Source organism: Cuculus canorus, chromosome 2 (assembly GCF_017976375.1).
Source record: "Cuculus canorus isolate bCucCan1 chromosome 2, bCucCan1.pri, whole genome shotgun sequence".
Classification (NCBI taxonomy): domain Eukaryota; kingdom Metazoa; phylum Chordata; class Aves; order Cuculiformes; family Cuculidae; genus Cuculus; species Cuculus canorus.
The window spans coordinates 29,441,574-29,469,085 of record NC_071402.1 but is presented as its reverse complement, the minus strand read 5'-3'; the positions used below and the strand labels follow the sequence as shown (position 1 = coordinate 29,469,085).

Below are 27,512 nucleotides of genomic sequence, written 5' to 3'. Positions count from 1 at the left end.
AAGCGTGGATCTGATGGAGGGTAGGGAGACTCTGCAAAGGGATCTGAACAGGCTGAATTGATGGGCTGTGACCAATGGGATGAGGTTTAAAAAGGCCAAATGCCGGATCCTGCACTCGGGGCACAACAACCCTATGCAGTGCTACAGACTAGGAGAAGAGTGGCTAGAAAGCTGCCTAGAGGGGAAGGACCTGGGGATGTTGATTGACAGCCGACTGAACATGAGCCAGCAGTGTGCCCAGGTGGCCAAGAAGGCCGATGGCATCTTGGCTTGTATCAGAAATGGTGTGGCCAGAGGGACCAGGGAAGTGATTCTGCCCCCTGTGCTCACCACTGGTGAGGCTGCACCTTTAATACTGTGTTCAGTTTTGGGCCCGTCGCTATAAGAAGGATGTTGAGGCTCTGGAGTGTGTCCACAGAAGAGCAACAAAGCTGGTGAAGGGACTGGGGAACAAGTCTTATGAGGAGCAGTTGAAGGAACTGGGGTTGTTTAGCCTGGAAGAGGCAGAGGGGAGACCTTATCACTGTCTACAACTACCTGAAAGGAGCTTATAGAGAGGTGGGTGTTGATCTCCCAAGTGACAGGTGATAGGATGAGAGAGAATGCCCTCCAGCTGCTCCAGGGGAGGTTCAGATTGGACATTAGGAAAAAAAAAATAATCACAGAAAGGGTTATCGAGCACTGTCAGCGGCTGCCCGGGAAGGTGGCTGAGTCACCATTCCTGCAGGTAGTTAAAAGACAGGTAGATGAGCTGCTAAAGGACATGGCTTAGTAGCAGATCGGTATGTTCCCATTCCATGATCTCAGAGCTCTCTCCCAACCGACTGACCCTACTATGAAGAATCACGAGCAACCCCGCCCCGCAGCGGCCTCGCCGCCTCAGCACCGCCCGCCCCCCGCCGTGCCCGCCCCGCTCGAGGGTGGAAGGCGGCGGTGCTGCTTTGCGACGGGGTTGTCGTGAAGTCGCTGTTGCCTCCGCCGTAAAGTATGGGGCGTCGCCCTCGGGAGGCGAGGGAAGTTTGAAGTGTCCGGCGGTTTGGGACGGAAGGGGTACGGGATGGAGGGGGAGCGCGATGTCCCCGGCGAGCTCAGCCTGATGGATAAGGGCGTTAAGAGGTGAGGAGCGGGCGGGGAGCTGGGGGCGCGGGGTGGGGAGAGGAGAGGAGAGGCCGTGGCCGGGCCCGGGGATAAAAGGGGGTGGCGGGAATAAAGGGAGGAAAGAGGTGGGGAGCCCGGAATTAAGGAGGGGAAGAAAGCCCGGAATGAAGCGGGACCGCGGATGAAGGAGCGGAGAGGGGGACCTCGGAATGAAGGGAGGAGCTCGAAATGAAGGGGGGCCGGGGATGGAGGGGCCTGGCTGATGACAGGTGCCTTTCCCTCACAGCTTGCTGGAGGTCTCGCTGAGCTCTGACCTGCACGCGCTCAACATGCACTGTAACAGCATCTCCAGGATCGAAGGGCTCGGCCACCTCCGGAATCTACAGCATTTAGACCTATCATCAAACCAAATCCACCGGATCGAGGGGCTGAGTTCCCTGGTGAATCTGCGCACCCTGAGCCTGTCTTGTAACCTGATAACGAGAGTGGAGGGTCTGCAATATTTCTTTCTGTCTATTTAGCTACTTAGGAAGCTTTTGTAAGAGTTGTGTCAAAGCTTGCTTCTGGAAAGTACGCAAGTAATTAGCGTTATATTAAGTTAATATAAGCTGCTAGGCATATTATTATGTAAGTCTTTAAAAGAGTACATAGCCCCCATAAGCTTAATCATAGCAAAATACATTAATTTATAAAGGAATAAAAGGATTTTTATATTATGATTATAGCTTGTTTTCATAACTCGTGGTTATAATTTTAAAAGTCTTACTTTACAGGCTTTGATTTCATGAAAGCGGAGCGTTCTTCTGAAAATCTTACTGTCTCCTTTTTTCCTTCATTTTGTTTAGGGCTGGAAAAACTCTTTAATTTAACTATGCTGAATTTGTCATATAATCGTATACATGATCTTTCTGGTAAGTGACTTTGGTATGTGGAGTGCAATAAAAAACATTTGCCTCACTTTAATTAAGTGTCTAATAGTTCAGCCAATTGACTGAGTAATGCTGCTAAGGTGGCAATTGCTGCTACACTCAGCTTTCGTGTTTGTAAAATCAAGGGTTGTTACAAACTGGAACTTATCCTCCTGTATTTGGTGAGGCTGAACTTGTTCACAAAGTAGTACATTAAATGTCTCAAACTTATTTCCAAAGTGAAAAATGCAATAGTCTTGGGAGATATTTCCAAAATATTTACATCTTTCCTTTTTATCGGTCAAAAATGCAACTTTGGTGATCATGTGGGTGTATTCTGAATGTTTTGCTGAAATGGTCAGTGGTAGCTAAGGTTATAAGCTATAGAATCGAGAGGAATTTGCAATAGGAAGTTAAAAAGAACATTGCTAAGAATTTTCTTAATGAGCTGAGCTATGAAAAGGAACTTCAGGCAAGGTGTTTATTTTTACATGCTTCTTAACAGCTTGAAACTGATGTTTCGTCAAAGTTAGCTCTCGTAACTAGCTTAAGCGTTGTACAGTGTGGTAGTATACTGTAATTAATATACGTAGACGGCTGTGGAGCAGAAGTTACATCATTTCCAGTTATAACGTATGATTTACCGAATATTTTTTTAACAAGATGCCATTTGGTTGAAACCTGATAATCTAAGATCATAGCAGAAATCATTATATTCTGTTTTTTTCTCAAACTTTCAGGATTTCTATGCCTTCATGGAACCAGTCACAACATCAGCCATATTGACCTTCACAGCAATTGTATAAACAATATTCATCATTTACTTCAATGCACAAAGGGGCTGTGCTGTTTGACAAATCTGACGCTGGAAAAAAATGGAAAGGCCAATCCTGTTTGTCATATAGCAGGTATGGATCTCATGCTAGGGTAAATACTTTGTACCCTTAAGCTGCCAGCCAGTTTCGGAAGCTTGCAAATTCATTCACAAACCAGCCAGCCTAAAGAAGTCTAAATTCTGTCAATCTGTAGCATTCTACAATTCTGTAGCATCATGTTTGGTGTAGGCATTTTTATTTTCTTTGTGTATAAAAAAGTGGAAAATCTACAGGAAGGTAGACATGGACCATAGATGCCTTTGGAACAGCTCAAAGATGATTTTGGAAATACTTAAATGTCAGTCCATGACTCCTTGTGCTTCCTGAAATACTTAAACCTGAAATTTTCATTGCCAGCTATAAAGAATTAAATAGTAGGAATTAAAATAGTACTAAATTACAACCATATCATAAACATGTAAATATTGTCAGTGTAATATGTGTACAGTTCTTATGGAGAAACTTTAGAGATAATTAAGGGAAGCTGAATAAGGCCTTAGGTAATGTTTTCAAAAGCCTCCATGAACATATTTTGCAAGTGCATTCAGGTGTCATGGAAGCAGGAGCAGGACTATTAAAGCTATGGAGATAACTTAGAAAATTCCACCAATTTTCTTCTGTGTTTACATACTTCTTCAAATCTGCCTCTTTAGTGGCACTTATAAAAGTATCTTCAATGCTTAGGATCCCCTACTCTGTTAAAGAAATTTAACTTCAGTGTCTTACAGTTTCATAATGCCTTACTTCATTCACTGAGAAAGGATGAAGTTACCTTCAGCCCTTTCAGAACTTGCTTTTCCATTGTGTTTGTCTATTCTAGTACTTGAGTCGGCTGTTCCGGTGCAATGGGCGAATATTGAAAGGTTGTGTGTGCAGCTGCAGTGTGCTGATAATGGTGGAGAAATCCCTATGTAGGCCAGAGCAGGCAGCCTCTCAATTAATTTGTTTAGTACTGTTGTCTGTTGAAAGCCTGATGGGTAGGGAAAAGTGTAGACAACTACTTTTCTTTTCTTTGAATAAAATTGCAACTGATAATTTAAGATGACAGTGTTCCTAAAATATAATAGATGTCTCTGTCAAATATTAATTTCAATTTAAGTGTGATCTTTTCCTCAAGGTTATAGAGAAACTGTTCTTCAGACATTGCCCCAGCTAAAAACTCTAGATGGAAGAAATATTTCTGGTGAACCAATGGACCCAGCAGAAGACAAGTGTTCAAATTTACAGTGTTTAGAAGACATTCTGGGTGGTTTGGTTTCATCTGGGTGCCCTTCATCCAGAAATCAGGTGCCATAGTTTTTGTTTACCGATTTTAAAATGGATACATTTTATTTTTATATTGTGTGAAATGCATTAATGTTAAGAGTTGTTTTTCCTTTTAATAGGACTATGTTACCTTACCAGTGGTGACGCCACATATTGACCAGGCATTAGCTCGTTTTCATGAACGTGCAAGAAAACCAGTACAAAGCACGATAAGCTCCTCTACAGAGCTTGTCTCCTCTTCAGAACCAGAGAAGGCTGAACTTGATAAAATCTACAGTGACATAAGATTTAAAAAAATAGAAGATCAGATTTCACAGATACTGCGAAAGGTAATTTTTTTTTTTTTTCCTTGTGATTGCACAGAAAGTTCTGCTCATAAAATGAGGTGTTCCTCTTGATAATGCAAGAGTCTGCTGGAACAGGGTGGAGCATTTCTGCTGGTGTATATGTGCTGACTTTGTGCTAATGTATATTTAATTTTGAGAAACTGGGAATAACATAAAAACAAGTCTTCTAAACTGAAGATTGTACTTTGAATCACAAGAACTTTCATACTAAATAAAAAACATAGCTCTCTTTTCAGTTCTATATACTGTCTGATCAAATTACGTTACATAGAAAATTTTTTTACCCTGAAGCCATCAATAAGTGTAACTGAATTTGAGTAAAACATGGAATGCAGTCAAATATCTGGATTATAGAGTTGGTGAAAATTAATTTTGCTAGGTCATTAGGCTGATATCTTTGTCAGATTTGTGTTGTAACAATTTATGGTATGCCTTCCACGTTTGCAGGCCTTTGTCAGTTTTAAGTGCTGTATTTGTTTTACAGTTTGCATCAAGCTTTTATGCCTAAGGATTTTAAGCAACCTTCAGGTATTTAAAAAAGACACAACAAGTTCTCAAACGTGCTGTTCTCTTGTGTTTATTTTATCTTTAAAACAATAAAATGTTTTAGGAAGAAGGAAGGAGTAGTATGGTAGCAGTTATATACTTATGTATCAATTATTTTTTAATTCTTAACTTATTTAAAAATAACACCTGAATAAATGTTAGAAGTTAGCCAATTAGAAAGTGTAAAATGTATAGATAAAGTTTTTCTGTTCTTAGGTATCTGATGCCTCAAGAAGGGAAGCTACTCCAAATGCTCTCAAAGCTAAGAGAGACACAGATCCAACTTCTGAGAGTGAAAATGAGAGTGTGAAAGAGAACAACAGAAAGCTTGTGAAAAGAAGCAAGATCCCTACTTACCGCAGAACTACCTTGTCTACTAATTGTCATGCAAATCATCATAAGAACAAAGTATCTGACAGGTAACCCAGTGTTTGCCATATAAAGCCAAATGAATTAAGTTGATCCTGTTGTGATAGGACAAGGCATAATGTTTTTTTATCCTGCTTTAAGAAGAAATTTTTACAGTGAGGGTGGTGAGGGGCTGATTGCCCAGAGAGGTGATAGATGCCCCATCCCTGGAAGCATTCAAAGTTAGGTTGGACGGGGCTCTGAGCAACCTGATCTGGTTGAAGATGTCCCTGCTGATTGCAGGGGAGTCGGACTAGAGGACCTTTAAGCATCCCTTCGAACCCAGACTATTCTATGAATATTGTCAAAGTGAATGTAGTTTGACTTGAAACCTTTTGCTGAATGTGGTAGATAAGGTAAATTAGCTCTGTTAATAATGCTCTAAAAATTATTAGCTACTGAGGCTTCATAACAAATCTGTCAATTAGGAAAAGTTTTTAAACTTCTGAAGTGTTCCACCCACCCCAAAGGCAACAAGCTACTTATCATCTGGCACAGCTCACAAATGTTTAATATACAAGCTCCTTTTTTCTTAATCTGACTGCTATATATATAACCTTATGCATCTTTTTTTTTTCTGTATTGGTTCCTCATGTATTAGTATATATTATTTGAAACTTTTTGAAGTTCACTCTTTGCTCAGTCATTTCCCTGTATGAGGTTTTTCTGTCATTAGGTGAAAAGGAATCGTAGAATCCCTACGTTGGAAAAGGCCTCTGAGATCATCAACTCCAACCATACCTGTCCACTAATAAATCATATCCCTAAGCACTTCATCTAACTGTCTTTCAAATATCTCCTGGGATGGTGACTCAATCGCCTCCCTGGGCAGCCTGTTCCAGTGCTTGATAACCCTTTCTGTGAAGAAGTTTTTCCTACTGTCCAATCTGAACCTCCTCTGGAGCGGCTTGAGGCTATTTGCTCTCATCCACTCACCTCTCTACAACCTCCTTCCAGACAGTTGTAGATGGTGATAAGGTTTCCTCTCAGTTTCCTCTCACCCTCCTCTAAGATAAACAACCCCAGTTGTAGAATACTGTGAAAAACGGTGTCAAAGGCTTTGCTGAAGTCGAAGAACCAAAGATTCCAGTTGAGAATTCTAACAGCTTTGCTTTACATTGTGGAGACGGAATAATTCTCCACAGGCAGAACTGAGTCAAATTAAAAAAAGAAGATTCATAGTGTCAGAATGATGGTCAAGAATATAACTGTCCATATTTTGTAATGAAACTGAGGATGCCGTAGTAATTTGTTTGATTTATATAATACATATCAGAAGTGATGAATAGATTATATAAACTGAAATACACTAGTTTAGTCAGCCACTGCAGCTCTATAGGTACTCTGCTTCTCTAAAATTGTTTCATATCTATGTGACCATAAGATTTTTTTTTTTTCAGGTAGCATTTACTAGCGCTACACAAATATCTTACAATTGAAGATTTGAATTTAGCTGTTTCTTTTATGATCTGTTTGCAAATTATTTTCTATGTGGTTTTGAACTCTGTAAAATTCAGCTTCTATATAAAATGTAAAATTTTGTTCTGTAAAAGTGTCTGAATAACCTGTTACTGTTTAAACTGCATATTCTTAAATATGCCTTGATGTCCTACTATTATAGAGGAGTGAAGAAGAGTTCCTCAAAGTGTCCACACTCCAGCCAGAGAGACTCTCGTTTCAACTTGTCATCAGAAGCTCAAGACTTGAAAGTAGTGGGAAGAAAAGCTGAAATATTAACTGGAAGACAGAGCAATATAGAAAAAATAGAAGAAACTAATTCAAATGCCACAGAGGAATCAACATACCGAGTATGTTTTGCATCATTTTGAGTTGAATGAGTTTGTCTTTACATGAAAACAAGCACGTGTCTCCTGGTGAAACTTTAAAAGTGGAGGTGACAAAAATAATTCTGTGTGGATAGCATCAAAAAATAGTGGATTTCTTGCAGTGTCTGCTGGAGGAGAATTTATTTTATTTCAGTTTTATAGGGGTTTTTGGCCTGGTTGCTTGCACTTTCCTCTGTCATCCATGAATTCTAGAAAGAGAAAAAGTCTTCTTCTACTATTATAAATATTGCTTGTCATTTTTGGCTACGTTTGAATGTTTCCTAGTAAGTTGATGCTTACCACATTCTTGCTAAGGTGCTGATTCAAGAACTGGATCAGGAGAAAGAAAGGAGATGGAAAGCAGAGCAAGCAGAGAAAAAGTTAATAGAGCATGTCAGAGAGCTACAGAAGTATGCAAAAGAAGAAAAGAATATTCAGACTATGGCGGTATATACTACAGACAGGTAAGGAAACAGTGCTGTAGTGCCATGTTGTGTTGTTTTTTGTAATTCAAGATAATACAATTATAGACTTACGAAACAAGAACAGCTTTAAACGATATACTTGAAAAAACACATCAAGAAGTTGTGCTAGAATTTCTTTTGGAATTACCTAATGAAATTTTTTCTGCAGGTCTGCAGTTTTCTTTCTGTTCTCGTCTTGGTGCAGTATCACTATCATGTACATCCGTTTCTAGCCATTACTTCCCAAGCAACCCGTACCATAATTGTACTTTCAGCTCAAGCTGTAGTAGCTGTCTCATACCCCAAGTTCAGCTTCCAATTCCCAATCTCCCTTTCTGCCTACACATACAGCTGTCTTTTTATTTTCACGCACAGCACACTTGAACAAATATGGTTTTTGTAGGCCAGAGTTGGACTATAGGCAATAGCTTGTGCAGGTTAGGTGTAGCATATCTTTGTATAGACTGCTGTCATCATCCTTGTGAGTTCTGAGCATTCTAACAAAGTATTGCTTGTTGTCAGTTATGATTGGAGATTTCTGCTCCATTTGTCCTAACTTCATTCTATTTATCAAAGACATTTCCTTTCTTGTAAGGAAGGGACAAGCCAAGTGCATCTTGAGTTACCATCCATGACTGTGATTATTTCCCCTTTTGTTCGTTTTGTCTTAGGTTCAATTCCTGCCATTATTTGTTACCACCTTGGATAAGAGGCTTATTATGTTCGTTTTCTTTCGAGGTAGATTTTATATCAAAAATTATTAGAATATTTAAGGATATTTCAAAGTTTTCTGAAGAAAATTGTCAAATTGCAAATTGATACTATATGTTTGACTTCTATATAAAGTAAAATGATACTAGAATGTCACTTCCTTAAAGACCTATCTATGAAACTGTCTTCCGCTTGGTTTCTTTTAAATTCAAGTTCCATATAAAAATGCTACAAAGGACTTTAAACATGTGTAAAGTATTACTAAACAGCTTTACATGATGATGTACATGGTAAAAATCAACACAGAGTATGATACAGTGCTACAACACTTATTAATGTCTGTTTAGTATTTAACTTGATGCCAAATACATTGAGAAAATGCTTTAAATATAACATTATTGTATTTGTTCTCAGGTTAAAGGAATTGATATTGAAAGAGAGAGGTGTTAAAATAGGACTGCAAGCAGATATCCAGCAGTTGAAAGGTGAAACTGAAAGACTTACTAATGAGTTAAATCAGGCAAGAAATAAAGAAGCAGAATATAAGAAGACCATGCAAGCTTTAGAGGAAATGCTGTCCAAGATGGAGACGCAGAGATTGCAGCAACGAACAATAGAGGTAAATATTTTTCGTAAGTAATACAAGGGCAATACAATGACTACTATAATCCTAGAAATCCTATTAAGAAATGTTAGGCTTTACCAGTCTGAGTGTTCCACAATAAAACTGATCATTTTGTTTTACTTACTACCTAGTGGTAGTTAATAATAAGTGTCTATTTTAATTGTCAATGAATGTATGTTATAAATAGAAATATGTTATGCGATTATGATTTTAAGAAGGACAACGAGTGCTATGTACCTAACACCAAGAGTTTTATTTTCTGAGAATACACAGTAACAAAGACAGAATTGGGTTTTTTTAAATTGTTGCTGAAATCAGTAAAGATCTTATTAGTGGGATGGAAATCTGGTGGTTCTTTTTGTTTTGGTGATCTAAGGAATTGGATGCTTTGAATTGCAACCGGAATAAACTAGTAATTGCAGAGAACTTATTTTAAAGATTCTGCTTGGTTTGTCTGTTTGCTGGGATTTTATAGTTTTGTTTTCACAGCTGGAGAATATACTGATGTTTTTGATGTCAGAGGCACTTTGCTTAATGTACAAATACATAAAATCAAAATGCTGGACCAGTTACTGACACTGTTTCTGACTGAATAATTCATTGGTGAATTTTCAGTGGCCAAATACTGTATCTTCCAGTATCTATTCCTATTATTCGATTATATTCCAATACTAGCCCACTTCTGTGTCACTGAATGCTTCTACTTACAGAAATGGAATCCTAACATATCCATCCTGAAAAGTCTCTGAATGGCTAGTATGGTGTGCTAGAACGTGTTGTCACTCAGATGCCTTGAAAGAAAACAGAATGGAGGAGTGTGCTGACAGCCAAACTGCAAGTGCCATTTAAGTTATGGATTAGCTACCCTCCACTTTAGGCTCCTCTTTCAGCATGAGAGGCTTTTCCATTTTCTTCCTTGTAAATACCTGTAAATACCCTGCAGCTGTTATGGATCTAGCAGTGACTTCAGTTTAGATCACATACCAGATTGTTCATTTGAAAAGTACTAAATTTAGCAAGATGAGTGTTTTCTTCTCTTTTCCTGCATTTTCTTCTCTTTTATTGGTGTATGTCTGTTTTATTTTTCCTTTAATGAGTTTGCAGAAATAAGTTATTATTATACTACAGTGCTAAGCACAGAGTGCGATCAGCATAACATGCCCAAACTATTTAATACTGTGTGAAATCATTTTATTTAACTTATTAAAACAAGAAAGGCGAGAAATGATTAGTAGTGATTAACAACAAGTTAACAGTAACAGCGTTAAAGGCAACATGTCTAGTCATTACGACAAGAAAATATGTATGGTAACTAAGAAAGATATATCACCTATGGTCCTATTATCATCCATATCCGCAGTAGCTGGAGAGCCCCTTATTGTGAGGACTTTGGAGAGCCTTCTCGGACAGTCGGGAGGTCCTACATAGTGCGTCCACTTGTAGGTGAAGTCTTCAAAGTCACTGCAGGAGGGTCAGCTTTTATATCATTAAATAAACAACTTGCATCATTCTAAAAACGCTGAATCTCTGGTCTCAGAGGCTCATTGCTCCCCACCTTGGAAGTCTGGTTACAGCTCAAGAGATAAGAGATGTCAAGCTGTCTCCTTATCTTCGAAATAAGTGATCCAATGAGGTGCAGCATTCCTGCATAGTTCTTTCACACAGTGTTCATGCTCATGCTGACTGGTCAGCTAGAATGTTGCTCTTTTGCTCATCCCGTTTATGCTGGAGGAGCTACAAGTAGGGTGTCACAGCCAGTTCTACTGATAATGCAACTACGGTACATTTTCTTACACCCCATGTATTTAAAAATAGCACAGCAAAATTCTACCGGTAATAGCAGCGTGAGTAGTTACAGATTAAAACAGTAGACATAGCAGTGCAATACGAATCATCCATGGGTCACCTATTTAGTTTTAGGCCTGACAGGCCCTGTCACTTTAGTCATATTTTTGATGGTAGTAGCATCATTTTTATTAAATGAAAAACTTTATTCAGGGGAAGGTTTTTGTTCCTGTCTTTAAAATCCTGTAGAAATACTCTTATGCTTCAAAGAAGAGTTATGATGCTCTAGAACCTAAATTATCTTTTTGAATGTTCAGATTTAATATACCCTTGGCCTATTTTATCAACTCTAATATTAACAAATACTAGAATATTTTATATAACTTTCTCATTGTACCCATTGGCAGTTACCTTCATTGGTAAATCATGTTTGCTCTAGGTAGTCACTGTTTGAAGATTTCAGTCAGTGTTACTAGATTACTTCTTTAAAGGATTAAAGATAAATAAGTTATTATGCATCTGGATGCGTAGCCTGTTTTCTGGCAGTCTTTAAGTTTGCGTATGTTCTTACTGCAAATTTTTGGGTTTAAGTTCTTCAGTTTAGTAGAGAATTATTTCACTTCGTCCACGAAACAGCAGGAATACAGTGGGGTATGTTTAAATGTTACTCATGAACAAAGAGACTTAACATGAAGAATATGAGGACTTGGCTTCATACTCAAGCCTCACAACAATTTTGATACAACTGAATATATTGTACAAACTTTGTGTACCTCTGGCATTCTCAAGCTGGAACTCAAGACGTGCCGCATCTTTTGCATATGTTAAGGGAAATTGCAGGAGATGATGAACATTGGAAACAATGTTTATTTGTCTGTGCAGGACATTCTATATATCTGTTCCTTAATTTTTTTTTTATTTTTCATTTTGATTGTTCAGAAATCACGTTGAGGGCATAGTTGTGATGGAATTCTGAAAGAAAGCAGATTTAGGGGGTTTTTTTGTCTTTGTTGGGGTTGGGTTTTTTGCTTGTTTTCTTGTGGAAGTTGGAAACTAAACTAGATTGTTTGTGCCTTCTAGCTCTGCCATTAGATAACTGATAGAAAAATCTTGTGCAGTCCATTAACCATTCGCAGCTTTGATACTCTAGAAAGCAAAGAGTTAGAATTGTGTAAGAACAGAATATGGAGACTCCTTGGTTGGCTTAGGAGGACAGGTTGGCAAGTTAAAGCTGTTACTGCTCACCGCTTGAGCACAAAAGGGTTGAATGCTATGGGTAATTATTAGGAATAAGAATATGTCCTTTAACATCAGCCTTACTGTTTCTGTTGCATGTTTCTAACTAGCAGCCTTCTGAAGTGTCTTGATTCTGAATTATCATTTCATGAGTAATCTTTTTTAATAGTTTTTTTCATATCTTTTTTCATACTTAGTAAAAAAAAAAACAGCTTTGTATGTAAAAGGTTTAAGACTATAAAATGGATTTTTTCATAAGAGCTTGCATTAAGTGGAGGAAGTGGAGTATGCCACCTGGTGTTTATACCGATTCTCAATTTTTCATAAAATCATTGGAAATCATAGAATCATAAAATCACTAGGTTGGAAGGGACCCACCGGATCGTCAAGTCCAACCATTCCTAACACTCCCTAAACCATGCCCCTGAGCACCTCATCCACCCGTCCGTTAAACACCTCCAGGGAAGGTGACTCAACCACCTCCCTGGGCAGCCTGTTCCAGTGCCCAGTGACCCTTTTCGTGAAAAATTTTTTCCTGATGTCCAGGCTGAATCTCCCCTGGCGGAGCTTGAGGCCATTCCCCCTTGTACTGTCCCCTGTCACTTGGGAGAAGAGGCCAGCTCCCTCCTCTCCACAACCTCCTTTCAGGTAGTTGCAGAGAGCAATGAGGTCTCCCCTCATCCAGCAGCTCCATTCAGCAACTGTAAAACTGGGACAGATGCAGGGGTTTGTAACTGGAGTGTCTAAAAGAAATGATAGTGAACACAGTTAAAATGTTTTGCTTAAAACTAATACAAATGTGACAGTACAAAAGTTTGTAATCATTCTGCCAATATACTCATCCCACTTCTGGGGGACACTTTTAAGTTTTTTATAAATTAAGTAAATGTTCTTGGTTCTTCATAGAAGTTGTTTTTTTTGTTGTAGTAGTAGGTTAAGCAAAGGCTTAATTTTAAACATCTAGTCTTAAATAATAGCATAATGAAATTCCATAAAATTTTGTGAAAAATACTGATAGTTGTGGTGCATGCTGTAAACATAATTGCCCGGGTAGACTTCTATAAAACTATTATAAAATACAGCACCAGTTATTTTGTATTCTAGTATAGGACATGAAGAACAGACTACAGTTTTAAGAAAATCTTGTTCCTCTCTTTTATCTTCACAGATGAAACAGGTGCAAGAAGCAGAGCTTAAAGCATCAGCAAATGAAAGAGAAGTACAGTTACTTCGAATATCCTTTCGACAACAGAAGGAGAAGATAAAACAACTACATGAACTTCTTATACTAAGAGAGCAAGAGCAAAGGTATGGTGTCTTACCGTTTTCACAAAATAGAGATGCTAGCATTGCACACGTGTTTTGTTTAAATGTGATGTGCCAACTATGGATGTGGTTTTGTTTGTCATTTTTAATGAGAGAGATGACATTTATAAAAATGTAGATGTCTTCTCACCCATCTTCTTGATCATTTAAGAACATCTTCATATATTGTAGATTACTGGCTCAGAAATCCACATAAGGCAACTGTGTTATTCTGGTCTTTCATTTGATAGGTTCTTTCTTATTATATGGCTGCATTCTTGTATTTTAAGTACTTGATCCAGGAAGTAGATATAAATAAAATTGCATTTGAATTATTGACTGAAGATCTGCATATACTACAGTAACACAAGGTGTTAAAAAAAAAAAAAAGTCAGCTTCTACAGTATCTTGCTTTAGGGTGGTATATTTGGCTGTTTTTTCTCTTTCCTCTCAAAACTTTATTTTTGTGGAGAATACTTGGACATAAGTATTATTTAGCTAATACAATCAAATATATGTACAAATTAAAGCAACAAGTGGTGCATGGCATACTAGTATGTGAGGGAGGTTAACAAAATAAGCCCGTTACACTTGGTAAATTTTACAAGGATAAATGTATTCAAATACAAAGTTTTGAGAGCTTCCGATTATTATCTCATAAATCCACAAAGGACATAATGTGAGGGACAGTGAATATGTTTTGTTTGTGCTTTAAAGCAGATGAACAGAGTAGTCTTAAAGTGTAGGGTAATTTTTGCTTCAGTAGTCTGTGGGAACGCTTCCAGACAGCAAGGAGGCTTATCCTGGAACCCTATAGGTCCACGTTGCTGTTTTTCAGATTTTGGGTCTGAGTGAGAAGCAACAGCAGTTGGATGAGGGTGAAGGGAAGCACATAAAAAGAGCGTACCTGGAAGTACAGTGCTTTCCCTTGATTCCAGTATCTCTTCCAGATCTTTGTAACAGCAAAGCAAACAAATGGTAACTAACAGAAGCAATTGAATAATTTCTACAAAAGTTTGGATTAAAAAGTAAGGTTATTCCTTTGCATGTTTTAGCACCAGTCAACTTTTCTCCATCCCAAGGCCATTGTCATAGAAGACTAAAATCTGTCTGTGAAACTAAGGAATCTATCACATTTATTTTTGTAATTCGTTATGCCTTTTAAGAAATGCTAATAAACCAATTGAAATAGCATTGTGCAGTACTGCAGTTCTTGTCTCAAATATACATTTGGTAACTTCAGGAAAGAACTTGAAAACCGAGTTGCTTTAAATGGACCTGAATTTCAAGATGCTTTGTCAAAAGCTGTGGCTAAAGAGGAGCAGAGGCATGAGCAGCGTGTTAAAGAATTTCAGGAGAAAATCAATATGTTAAACCAGGAACGCACACAGTTAGAAGATGAATTTCGTTTAGCTTTGACAATTGAAGCAAAAAGGTTTAAAGAGGTAGGATGAAGAACTTTTCGTCTCAAACTAGGTGGAGTTGTAGTTCTCTTAAATATATTGGGGTTTTTTTTGTTGGAGTGGTTTGGTTTTATTTTTTTAATCCTTAAGGTCATTGCTCTAAGGATGCATCTAAAAATACTGGTAGTAATCTGAGATACCACTGATTAGAACATAAACAACAAATGCCAAGTCAGCACTCAAAAAACCAGTGTTTTTCTTCGCAAGTAAAAGTCAGCCTGAAGAAATTAGAAAAACTTCTTTCTGGTGGTATTAATTTCCTTTAAAAGATGTTGACCTTCTGTTAGAACGTACTTAGTAATTGTACAATCTCTTGTGTTTTGTTAAGTTTATGGTTAGATATATACTAGTGCATTTAATAATAAAGCTCCCTGTTTAGCTTTCAAAATTGAGTTTTGGATATGGATTTTGAAATTCAAATTCAAAACTTATTTACTAAATTCCTTAGATAACTTAGTTCCATGGCTAGTGTTCGCATTATTTTATATGTAAAGTGAAATTAAATTTTAAGTGCTTCATCTTTAAATTAAAATTGGATTTCTTGATTTGAAATAATTGGATATATAGGAGAAAAGAGGAAAGAAAAGATTGTTTTTTCACCCTTCAAATCTTTCTCTTGCGAGGAAAAAAAAAATAAAATGAATTTGAAGTTCTTCCCAGATTTTAATGTCGATCTTAACAAGATTAAAACAAGGCATTGTTTTCATTTCCCAAGCTATGTTTTTTTCTTCTGTGCTTCCCCTCCAACCCTGAATTATTTCTTTTTCTAGCTTTTTTTTTTAATAAATTTGTAGCTGAGCAGAACCAATTTTTTGAGTTGAAGTATTGCCAACAAACTGACAGAAACCCAGTTTCAGATAGTCACTAATTTCACGTACTCTTCATTAACTTCTATTTTTTCCTGTATTTAAAATTCACATGTCCTTTGTGTGTATGCATACATGCAAACATTTTCCAAATGTTAGCATTTTTCAAGTCTTCTTTTCTTATAAAACCTTAGGTCAAAGAAGATTTTGAAAATGTTTCTGCTGATCTAGTTGAACATAAACAAGCCCTCTTTGAGCTTGAACAAAAGGAAAAAGAGATGACAAGTCTAATCCAAGACCTGACAAGTATAGTGCAAGAACAGAAAGCAAAGATTGCAGAATTAACAAAGTCAAATGAAGAAGCTACAGGAAACCTAAAGGTACTTTGTTCCAAAACCTTTTAACTATATATATGATTTTTTTGTTAATATTTTATCTATAAAAGTCACAATCCATACAAAGTGTGTTGACGTGCATTTCCTATTCCACTAAAACATTGTACTCCACATCAGCATTTATTCTTGAACCTTGCACTTCTGTTTCTCACAAACACTTTGCTCCTCATATAGCAAAATCTAGACTCATTATTCATGTGTTCAGAAGTGCACTCCTTGCATTGTGAGTGCTAGCAGTTTATATGTAATGGTCACTCTAAACAGAGATTTAAAACCTGCATTAATACCACTGACTCTATGTGGATTCCAAGTCATGAAATATTGTTCTGCAGCGTTCAGTGTACATGAAGTAAAAATGAAATTGCACAATTAATCAAGTGCAGGTATTAGCAGCTTAGTATCTCTGAGCTGCATAAAACTACTAATTGCCTTATTTTAATGTTAAATACTGTGCACACAGTTGCTTTATCTTGCACTATTGATCTCTGTATGGTAACATATTATAGTGCTACATTATCCATAAATAGTTCTTAAAAATCTCAGGAATGTAAGTTTTAAACTGTTGTGTGATTCAGTCCATGTATGTATCCAGTCCATCTTTATGTCAGAACTTCAGTGCAACCCCTGCACAGCTGTTTCCAGTCTCCTTAGTACAGTCCAAACATTTTGTTTCTATACAGAAGAGGATTCTGCCAGTCAGTGATGTTGCTAAAACAAAATTAGAATAGCTATATTAGACAGCTGTAATCTGTAAAACAAACAGTAGCCTGCATAACTGAAGATAAATATTTATGCTGGGAAGTGGAAGTTCAACTCATCCTCTGTTTTCTTTTGATTTTGTTTTTAATATCTTAACCCGATTTTCTGGGTTTTTTTTTTCTTTTTTTGAGTTGTACTTTTATAATTCTAAATGGGGTTTTATAATGGCATCGATAATTTAAGGTGAGGCTTAATCTTAGGCTATTTAGAAGTCTGCTTTATAGTTTTCTGGAACTGAAATATGTCTATTTGAAGGAAACGTTCATGTTTCATTACTGGGAAGAGATGCAAATAGAACCCTGTATGCAAGCAGAATATTCCTCAGTTAACTTAATTTGCTGTATATCAGTATTACTTTCCTAGCTGCCAAGTATTGATTTGAAATTTTGAATACTTGTTTTAAAGGATCTTACTGTCTTTTTCCAATGTTCATTCATACAGTGTCGAACTGGAGAACTTGAAACTGTGATTGAGGAGGACAAACAGAAGGCTGTTCAAATTGAACTTCTGAAAAAGGAAAATGGACAGCTTATTTCTCAGCTGACAGCCCAGGAATCTGTGATTGATGGGTTGAAAATGGAAAGGAAAATATGGGGGCAGGAACTGGCACAACAGGGTAAAACAGGAGTTGTTTGGTTTTTTTATTTTACAGAGAAAATTGTGGTATTTGATGTCATTAATAAACCCTCTAATATAGTTGTCATCATGACAGGGTCTCTGGATGCCTTGTTGATCTTTTCTAGATGTAAAGATGATATGCAAAAATTGATCTTCTGTAGTGGTAGAAACTACTGCAGCAGTTGTGGGAGTTAAGTTTTGAATGCAGTTTATGTATTTCCACAAAATGTTAAAATACCACAACGTTACACAAAGAACTCTTATATAAAAGAAACTAGGAAAATAAGGATTTATAAAGTGCTATGTAATGCTGTTTGTGTGTCAGATAAGACTAATGTGAAAATTTCAGTAGATATCTTAAAAAGAAGTGTTAAATACTGGGTCAAAAAAAGCTTAGGCTTTTCTCATTTTTTCCTTCATTGATGTGATCCAGCACCACCTTGTGGGTTCTTAGAAGTTGGTTAGGTCTGCAAGAATCTATTGACTTCTGTAAGAGAAGCTTTCAAAGGATAAAATACAAACCTTTAGTTCTACATTTCCTCTTAAGTACTACCTACCTGCAGATTAAAGCCCTACAGTGTTTCGAGTGGGTGAAATGGTCACATTTGGTTTTTAAGGTGGTTCTTCCCTTCCTTCCTGCCCACACACCACCCTGACAATGCAGATCTTGAAGGTGTCTGTAAATTAAGTGCTGTAGTGTGAATATCCTCTTTTATCTAGGGGCTCATCTTGCTCAAGATCGGGGAAAACTGGAGGCAAAAATTGAAGTTTTAACAAATGAGATTGAGATGTTAAAAAAGCAAAAGGAACAGGACACTGATACTATAAGAATTAAAAACAAAATAGTGGATGATCAGACAGAAACGATTAGGAGATTAAAAGAAGTAAGTGCTGTGTCTGAAAATTGATGTGCTTATCTAAAATTAAGACCTGCAAGTGAAAGGTATTGTAAGAGCTGAAATGAAAGCTGACTCTGCATTTCTATTTTACTAGCTCAGAAAGTAGAATAAGGCTGTCAATGGCAACTGACTTCACTGAGAGCAGAAAAAGGCCTTGTGTTAACTTTGTATACAGAGGTGCTACTTCAGATCTCTCACTGAACCATATTTATGTAAAAACTTTCTTGTCTTTACCTTGCTTCAGTTTATTATTGATAACAACTATGAGAGTTAGATTACATTATTTTTCTATGTTTAATAGAAAAATGAAAGAATTTTCTTAAGTTTGCTTCAGGTTTATTTTACAATGTAAATATTATTTTCTTATATTAAGTTCTTGGCAATCAATATTTCAACAGCAGAACTAGTATGTTTTCTTCTATTAATCTTCATCTCATTTAGAGAATTTAGACTTAAGCTTTTTAATCAGAGTGAAGTTCTGTAGTGTGGTATGTCAGTCAAGGTTAGATGCGTTACTCAAAATGTGTACCCACATACCAGAATATCAGCTCAGTGATTTGTGTGTGTAGAATAAGTTGTAGTAGAGTTCTAAATTTTTTCTTAGCTTGTTTTCAATTTCATATTTATGTTTTGATTTTTTTTAATATTGACTTTTTTCTGATGAAAGTGATTTAACTGTTTATACTTTACTAAGTATTTTTCATAAAATAATACATTTAGAAGAATAAACTTTCCCATGTCTGTCTCTGCTTTATTCCAACTTAAACTAAACAGGATACTCTTTAAGGGTAACAATAAACTTAAAATGAAGGGAGTTTCTGTGTTCTGAAATATTTATTTATCTTCTACAGGGCTTACAAGAAAAAGACAAACAAATCAGAAAACAGCGTGAAGAAAATCTGGAAGCTCAGAAATTTTTTCAGGTACAGTTGGATGAAAAAGCTGCTCAATTGGAAGACCTAATGAAAAAATTAAAAAGGCAAAATGATAGAAAACAAGAATTAAAGCAACTGCTAGAAGAAAAAGAAGTAGAACTTGATGACATTAAGAATGCACAGAGGTGAGTGGCAGTAATTCTTTGGGATCACAATAGTATGCAACATTGCTATTAAGTTATTTTATGTTCAGAGAGTACTTGCTTGCTGTTAAAACCCACAGAAACTTGGAAAAATGGAAGCATGGAAAAATTTCCACACTCCTAAGAAGTGGTATCAGCGTTTGTTGTAAATATGTGCATTTCATTTTCAGCGCACTGAAAATGAAGTGGCAAGGTAAAGGAGACCTGTTAAGTCAGCTGGAGGTTCAAGTTAAACAAATGAAGGAGAACTTTGATATCAAAGAGAAGAAGCTGATTGAAGAGAGAAATAAAAGTCTTCAAACTCAGAGGTGAAAACTTTAATAGCTTATTTTATGATTGCTCAGTTACTATAGAGTTGCATTGTTAATAAGTATACAAAACCATTTGATTATATGGTGAAAGAATGCATAATACCATTTTAAGTACTTGGTGAGACCAGTTGCTGCAAGCTCTTTGTGCACAGAAGTAATTCTTGTTATACAGGTGACTTGTACTTGGACTTTAGTAAAACCTTTGACACTGTTTCTCACAGTATTCTGCTTGAGAAACAAATTGACATTGGCCTGAACAGGCGTACCCTCTGCTGGGTGAAAAAGTGGCTGGTTCCCCAGTTCTGGGCTGGGCCCAGTTCTGTTCAATATCTTTATCAATGACCTGAATGAAGGGATCGAATGGATCCTTAGTAAGTTCGCAGATGACACTAAGCTGAGTGGGAGTGTCAATCTGCTGGAGGGCACTACAGAGCGATCTGAACAGGCTGGGTTGGTGGGCTGCAACCAACAGTATGAAGTTCAACAAGGCGAAGTACCAGGTCCTGCTCTTGGGACACAACACCATGCAGCACTACAAGCTTGGAGAAGAATGGCTGAAAAGCTGCCCAGCAGAGGAGGACCTGGGGGTGTTAGTTTACAGCCAGCTGAATATGAGTCAGCAGTAAGTCCAGGTGGCCAAGAAGGCCAAGGGCATCTTGGCATGTATCAGAAGCAGCGTGGCCAGCAGGACCAGGCCAGTGATTATTCCACTATACTTGGCATTACTGAGGCCGCACCTCGAATACTGTGTTCAGAGAAGGGCAATGAAGCTGGTGCAGGGGCTGGATAACAAGTTTTGTGAGAGGCGGCTGAGGGAACTGGGGTTGTTTAGCCTGGAGAAAAGGAGGCTGAGGGGAGACCTTATCACTGTTTACAACTCCCTGTAAGGAGGTTGTAGAGGTGGGTGTTGGTCTCTTCTTCCAGATAACTAGTGATAGGACAAGAGGAAATGGCCTCAAGTTGCTCTAGGGGAGGTTCAGATTAGACATCAGGAAAAATTTCTTGGTCAAAAGGATTTTCAGGCACTGGGACAAGCTGCCTAGGAAAGTGGTTCCTGGACACCGTTTCTGGAGGTGTTTAAAAGATGGGTAGATGAGGTGCTCAGAGATATTGTTTAGTAGTGGACAGGTACCGTTGAACTTTATGATCTCAAAGGTCTTTTCCAACCAAATGATTCTATTATTCATTTCATGGAATTAGCATTCAGTTACAGCATTCGTCCTTCAAACGTCTTAGCTATGTTGCCATTTTGTTTGAAAATACTTAGAGCCTCCATAGTACACGCATTCCACCACAATACTTTTGATTTACCTGTGTGAGGAAACTCCATGTCACATTTACATCAGAGGGACTGTTACAAAGTCATCACAGATGCTGGCTGGAGTCACGCAGTGAAGGTGCTTGTGCACATTGTATTGCAGGGTTTCTTTGAGCATGAACCTGTCAGGCTTCTAGTGCATGATCAGGATGCACGGGACAAACTGCTTGCAAATAACTGGTCAAGCCAAGCAACTACATTTGGGCTTATGAGAGAGGCCACAGTGCTTCACTGTCACCTCTGCAGGATGAAAATATCTTGTGTGTAGTGTAGGAAATGAAGGATGGATCCTCAATATTTATCACTACCTAGGCTAAACATAAATAAGTTTTTCGGTCTGTGACCAACAGACCCTTATATGTTATCCTTAAAGTCATTCTCTTCCCATACAAGTAGCAACAGCTTTTTAATTTATTATTCCTCTTGTACTGACAATTTTTTGAGCAATTAATAGTAAATATGAGATGATACAGAAACAAGTAAGTCATAGCCCAAAAATGGTCAGGGACTAAGATGATTCTCAGTTATTTCATATGTGTCTGGCACTATGGAGAATCACAGAATCACAGAATCACAAGGTTGGAAAGGACCCATTGGATCATCGAGTCCAACCATTCCTAACACTCCCTAAACCATGTCCCTAAGCACTTCATCCACCCGTTCCTTAAACACCTCCAGGGAAGGTGACTCGACCACCTCCCTGGGCAGCCTGTTCCAGTACCCAATGACTCTTACTGTGAAGAATTTTTTTCTGATATCCAGAAGTATGGTAGACTGCTGCATGTGATGAGCTTAGATTGTTAGCATGATCTTTTACTTTGTTCTTTGGCCCCTTTCTCTTATTTTTCTTCCTTCCTCACAATGATTCTTAAGAAAAGATTAGCAGCTTAGTAAGACTGCATATTTATCTAGCAGCAATAACCACACAGTTACCAAAGGAGTAAGCTAGTATGACCGAGGTTTTTTTCTTTATATTTTTAAATTAAACTTTTGGATTAATTACACTTTTTGCCCTTATTTTTAAGGAAGGTCATCTGATTAAAAAAGGAAAGAAAACAACTTGGTGGTCAAGTTTGATTTTAGAAAAAACAAAACAAAACCAAACCCCAACAACCACCTTACCACCTCAAATGGTCAGCAGTACCAGGTTTTGGAATTGTTGGAAGATCAGTAGTGAAACTGAAGTTTTGTCCCAAATAATTCTGGTTTGTTTCAAAATTTTGGTGTAAATTAAATGCATAGTGGAATAATTTGTCTTGCTTTCTGTTGCTACATATTTTAGAGTTATCTCCTAAAAGCAGAATTTGCTTGGAGTCAAGAAAATGTTCCACTTCTGTGAAGCAGACACTTCTGTTTCTGTGAGACACAGGCTTACAGGCTGTTTAGAAGATTGCTTCTCAGGAAGCAAAAGCATGTTAAGTAGATGTTAAAAAATCGGTGGAGTTCTTATCCATGTTGACAGTAGAAAGCCTGAATCTTCATATTCTTTGCTAGTGATTAAATGCTTCTGCTTAGAGGAGTGCCAGAAGCCCTAAACACAGTGCATAAAACCAGAAGATGTAGTTAAGAAAATTGGACATCTTCTGAAACTAGATATTGAATTAATTGTCTTTGTACCTACGTTATTAAAACCTTATCAAAGGCAGAACTGGGAAAAGCAAAATACTTCAGTTGCTTGCAAGAGTGTGATTATTTTTTTTTTTAATCAATTTTTAGGATTGCTGTGGAAAAGCTTCATGAAATGGATAATGCTTTTAGAAAACAACTTGAGTCAATGTTGGCAGCTCATCAGGAAGAATTATTGCAGTTGGCAAATGAAAAGGAAAAACAAATTGAAGCAGCAAATGAAAAAGTAATTTTAATACTAAATTTATATTTTTACTTTATTTGCATTTTTATTCTACAGCTGCTATGACAATAGTGCTTGAAGTCACCTGTTTGTATCCATCTGGCTGATCTCTGGATGGAAACAGCCCTGGTTTGGTACTCAAATCTTTGCACAGCAAGAAAATCTCTAGAACTGTACCATCATGAGGTTCTGCACTCAAGCAAAGTCACATGCTGCGTAGCTGTTATGAGTCAGTAGCTAAACATTCGTTATCTACACACACAAGAAATAATGATTATGCCAGATAACCCATTTAACTCACCTATGCTTGTTAACAGCTACTGTTCCTGTCATATACTGCATTATTCCTTAGTGAGACAACCAGTGCTTTTTCTGCTCAGTAGATATTTTGGGTTTGATACATTACTTGGCATCTCTTAGCAAATTAATACTTTTTTTGAGATGCAGTAGTAGAATTTTGCTTTAATGTCAAAAATGGTGCATTACTTATTTAAACATAAGCATATAACTCTTGCAGTGCTCATCAGTGTTAAAAATTGCCAAGATTATACAGGTTTGGGCATATTAAGGAAAACCAAGAATTCAATTTGATCTCTGTGTGCTTTTTCAGGTTTACTATGTTGAAGAAGAAATGCGTCAGCTTCTGCAGGAAACGGCAAACAATAAAAAAAACATGGAAAATAAAATAAGACGACTTACACATGCACTGAATGATATTCAACAAGATCTTTGAAGATCATTGTATAATAAATATTTTTAGTGTATATGTCAAACTTAAGCAAATTCCTACACTGCAATACAATTTTCCTTGTTTTCTAGAGAATTAATTATTTGTGATGTATTGATGGTTTGAGAATGGGACGTAAATATTTTTACCATATTTTCATAATAAACAGTGATTTCTAACCTTTGGTTATTTTTAACTGTTTTGTCAAAATCTCTGCAGATGAAAAGCATCATCTCAAGTTAGGAATTAGTACATTTAATAAGAGAGAAGAATGTAGAAGGAAAGGCCCGAAAATGATAGCTTGATGGTTTCCTTCATTGAAGTAGAGATTCTTGCAATAAGAGATAAGAATTTACAAAAAAATGCATTTAATCTGCCACTGTTGTTGAAGAAAGCTTGAGCCCTGCAACTTTGACTGGCCTTTTTGACAGCATGGTTTGGTTCTGTATCGGAATAGGCTTCCTACCAGGCTTTTGAGAAGTAGGAGGTGATGAACAGCTTCTTATGGAAGTTAATCATAAACTTTATATTAAAATGTTTGTTCTACTATTTTCATGATGGATACTTTACCATCTGCACTGCACTCAGCCATTTATTTCATTTGCTTGTACTTAGAAGATCCTAAACTGTCCTTGTACTATGCCATACTCTGAGGTGTTTAATACTGCAGTAGTAAGTAAAATTCTAAGTGGTAAAATCAGTTATTTGTTGCTACACCAGATGGCGGTATTTCCTCGCACCCTGCACCTCGCAGGAGCTAAAGCAGAGTGCTCTTGCTCTAATCATGATAGAAGCTGCGAAGTTGGTTTTACCATCAGCTTGTTCAGAAGCCAGACATAAGCACAATGATATGGTATAATTATATAGGTATTTCTGTGCACATCAGCCCAGTGGAAGCACTAGTAAAAGGCCCTGGCCTTTTGCTAACTGTGCAAGGCCTGTTGGGCTTGATATAAGCTTGCTGTGAGAACTTGCCATGTGAATCAGAGTTTGATACCAGCTGCCTCCTGTTGAAACACAGCTTAAGCGTGGGATGTAACAAAGTCCTTGAAAACATAGGCACAAGTTTAAAGCGGAGGCCACAGCACCAAAACCAACTCACCAATGGTCATGGACTGCTCTTTGACAAAGCACAGCCTTGAGAGCTGGGAACAAGGCAGCTTTCAGAAAGGAAGCAGCAGCAAAGGAAAATTAAAAACAGCCAAACAACTGAATAAGGCACCTGCAGTGGCCTGGGAAAACACCACCTCCATCCCACTCATGCAATAACATTGTCCAAGACTGGAGGGCTGGGGATGCTCTAGGGATAGCATGGCTTTACAAAAGGTTAAGTTCCCAGATCTAGGGATTTTAATAGGGAGCAGGGAGCAGACACCTGCTTATGCTCTGGTTCCCTGCCTCCAGAGTTCCTGCACCTGGCCCTGCAGGCCAGCCAGGAGTGGAGCCATCAGCAGCTAACCAGGAGGACTCCACTTTGTGGTACTGTTTGCTCCCAGCTAAGGTGGGATATAGCTGTTAAGGGCTGACTGCTTTGAATCTCTGCTAACCGTTGATAATAGGTCAAAGTTAATACATAATGGTAATGACCAGCCAGGTGTAAGAACCAGCTCTTAGCAGAATCGGGTTAACGAATGTCAGTCTAGTATATTTTGCTGTGAAGCTTAAAAGTAGTCTAATTTATTGACCTGCTGGCATCCCAGGGATCTCGATTCCCTGACAGAAATGTATCAATGTTCTCTAAATGCAGAAGGAAATAACTTGCCATTCTTACTTCATGCTCTGCACACTTATGCTTCTTCAGAAGCCATGTTATGTGAGGAAACACTTGGCTTGAAAGCTGTTCTATAGCACTTATATGGAAGTCAGTCGTGCAGAAATCCTGCAGCATTTCTGGTGCATTTCAGAGTGCTTTTCTGTCGTGTTTATCAAGCACTTCCCTGTGTGCTTCTTTTTTCTTTGCTTATTTTTTATTTAACCTAGCCACACCATGGGTGAACTAAATAATTACTTCAAACACACCAGGAAGGTAAAAGAGCTTGCTCTTACCCTGATTTAATTGGCTCAGGGTTTTCCTCCAATACTTTCATTCTGTAAATATTTTCTGATTTCATCATAGGGAGTTATTAATAGTTTTAGCATAAATTCTTTTTGTTCCTTGTTCTTGGCTCAGAAATCTCATGCTACGTTACTTAGGTACATGTACGCATTAGTAGTGTTTGGATTATTTGTTTTTCAGGCAGCTAATCCTACATTTGGCACCATTTCCCTCTATGCTTGCACGGCTTCCTCAGAGCTTTAAAAGAGATATTTAAATGATCTCTACCTCGGGAAAAGGCCTCAAAATCATAAAATACTAAGAATACACTATAGATTAGAGCTGTGCCAAATTTTCCAGTTCACAGGGATAAATTTCAGCCTGGGATTACTAAATGTATAACTGAATAAATAAAAATCTAAACAAAATGTGAAGTTTGCCCTTGCCAGATGTAAGGCATGTTCTCCTGCATTAATCATGATGATTTAAAACTGATTGCATTATTAGATTCTGCTTTGTTTTCATTTCCAGAAAAGATAATGTAACTATTTAAATCAATATTGAACATGTATTCAGTCAGGAAATTCCTGTATTACCTGAGACCAGACGGAATATGACTCAGGGTGTAAACAGAATGCATACCTGCTTGCTCCTATACATACACACATTACCTTGAACGTGCTTCTATTGTCTGTGAAGGTACAGCTACGTGACATGGCACATTCAGTGCAATGTCCCTTCCTAATGTGCTCTACCACCTCCTGCTTTACCACCTCCTGTGATGGGGTATCCAAAGGTCTTTTCCCAACAACATTTCTTTCTTTAAGCCTGTAAAGCCTTTGACACGGTCCCCCACAACATCCTTCCCTCTAAATTGAAGAGATATGGATTTGATGGGCAGACTGTTCAGTAGATAAGAAACTGTCTGGATGGTCGTATTCAGAGAGCAGTGGTCAGTGGCTTGATGTCCAGATGGAGATCCCTGACAAGTAGTGTACAGGAGTCCGTACTGGGACCAGTGCTGTTTAATATCTTCATCAATTATGTAGACAGTGAGATTGAGTGCACCCTCAGCAAGATTGCAGATGACACCAAGCTGAGTGGTGCAGTTGCTACAGTGGAAGGATGGGATGTCATCCAGAGGGACCTGGACAAGCTAGAGAAGTGGGACTGTGTGAATCTCATGAGGTTCAACAAGGCCAAGTGCAAGGTCCTACACCTGGGTCAGGGAGATCCCCAATTTCAGCACAGGATGGGAGATGATGTGATTGTGAGCAGCCCTGCAGATAAGGACTTGGGGGTGCTGGTCGATGAGATGCTCGACATGAGCTGGCAATGTGTGCTTGCAGCCCAGAAGGCCAACTGTATCCTGGACTGCATTAAAAGAGGCGTGGCCAGCAGGGCGAGAGAGGGGATTCTGCCCCTCTGCTCTCATGAGACCTCACCTGGAGTACTGTGTCCAGTTCTGGAATCCTCAATGTAAGAAGGATATAGAGCTGTTGGAATGGGTCCAGAGGAGGGCTATAATGATGAACAGAGGGTTGGAGCGCCTCCCATACAAAGACAGGACGGGAGTTCGGTTTGTTCAGCGTGGAGAAGGCTCCAAGGAGACCTTACAGTGACCTTCCAGTACCTGAAGAGGGCCTACGAGAAACCTGGAGAGGGACTGTCTGCAAAGGCTTGTTATCAGACGAGGGGCAATGGGTATAAACTGGAGAGGGGCAGATTTAGATTAGACATAAGGACGAATTTCTTCACGATAAGAGTGGTGAGGCACTGGCACAGGTTGCCCAGGGAAGTCGTGGCTGTCCCATCCCTGGAGGTGTTCAAGGCCAGGCTGGATGGGGCCTTGGG

At 38.1% G+C, this 27,512-nt stretch overlaps 1 protein-coding gene across 1 annotated transcript; it reads left to right on the top strand.

Annotated features, from left to right (window-relative positions):
* Positions 1-986: 986 nt before the first annotated feature.
* Positions 987-25,716, top strand: LRRCC1 (leucine rich repeat and coiled-coil centrosomal protein 1). Its single transcript, XM_054060394.1, has 19 exons — positions 987-1,116; positions 1,385-1,590; positions 1,944-2,009; positions 2,747-2,914; positions 3,999-4,168; positions 4,267-4,476; positions 5,257-5,459; positions 7,070-7,256; positions 7,590-7,738; positions 8,864-9,068; positions 13,264-13,403; positions 14,644-14,845; positions 15,864-16,049; positions 17,265-17,439; positions 18,162-18,325; positions 19,192-19,400; positions 19,589-19,726; positions 22,764-22,899; positions 23,507-25,716. The coding sequence occupies exons 1-19, from the start codon at positions 1,058-1,060 to the stop codon at positions 23,627-23,629; spliced, it is 3,096 nt and encodes a 1,031-aa protein (XP_053916369.1). The 5' UTR covers positions 987-1,057; the 3' UTR covers positions 23,630-25,716.
* Positions 25,717-27,512: the final 1,796 nt, after the last annotated feature.

What these genes read in the sequence shown, in the direction of transcription:
- LRRCC1 (XM_054060394.1), top strand. Translation starts at nt 1,058, where the DNA reads ATGGAGGGGGAGCGCGATGTCCCCGGCGAGCTCAGCCTGATGGATAAG. An exon ending in CCTGATAACGAGAGTGGAGG is followed by an intron (nt 1,591 to 1,943) that starts GTCTGCAATATT and finishes CATTTTGTTTAG; the next exon opens with GGCTGGAAAAACTCTTTAAT. An exon ending in GACATTAAGAATGCACAGAG is followed by an intron (nt 19,401 to 19,588) that starts GTGAGTGGCAGT and finishes TTTCATTTTCAG; the next exon opens with CGCACTGAAAATGAAGTGGC.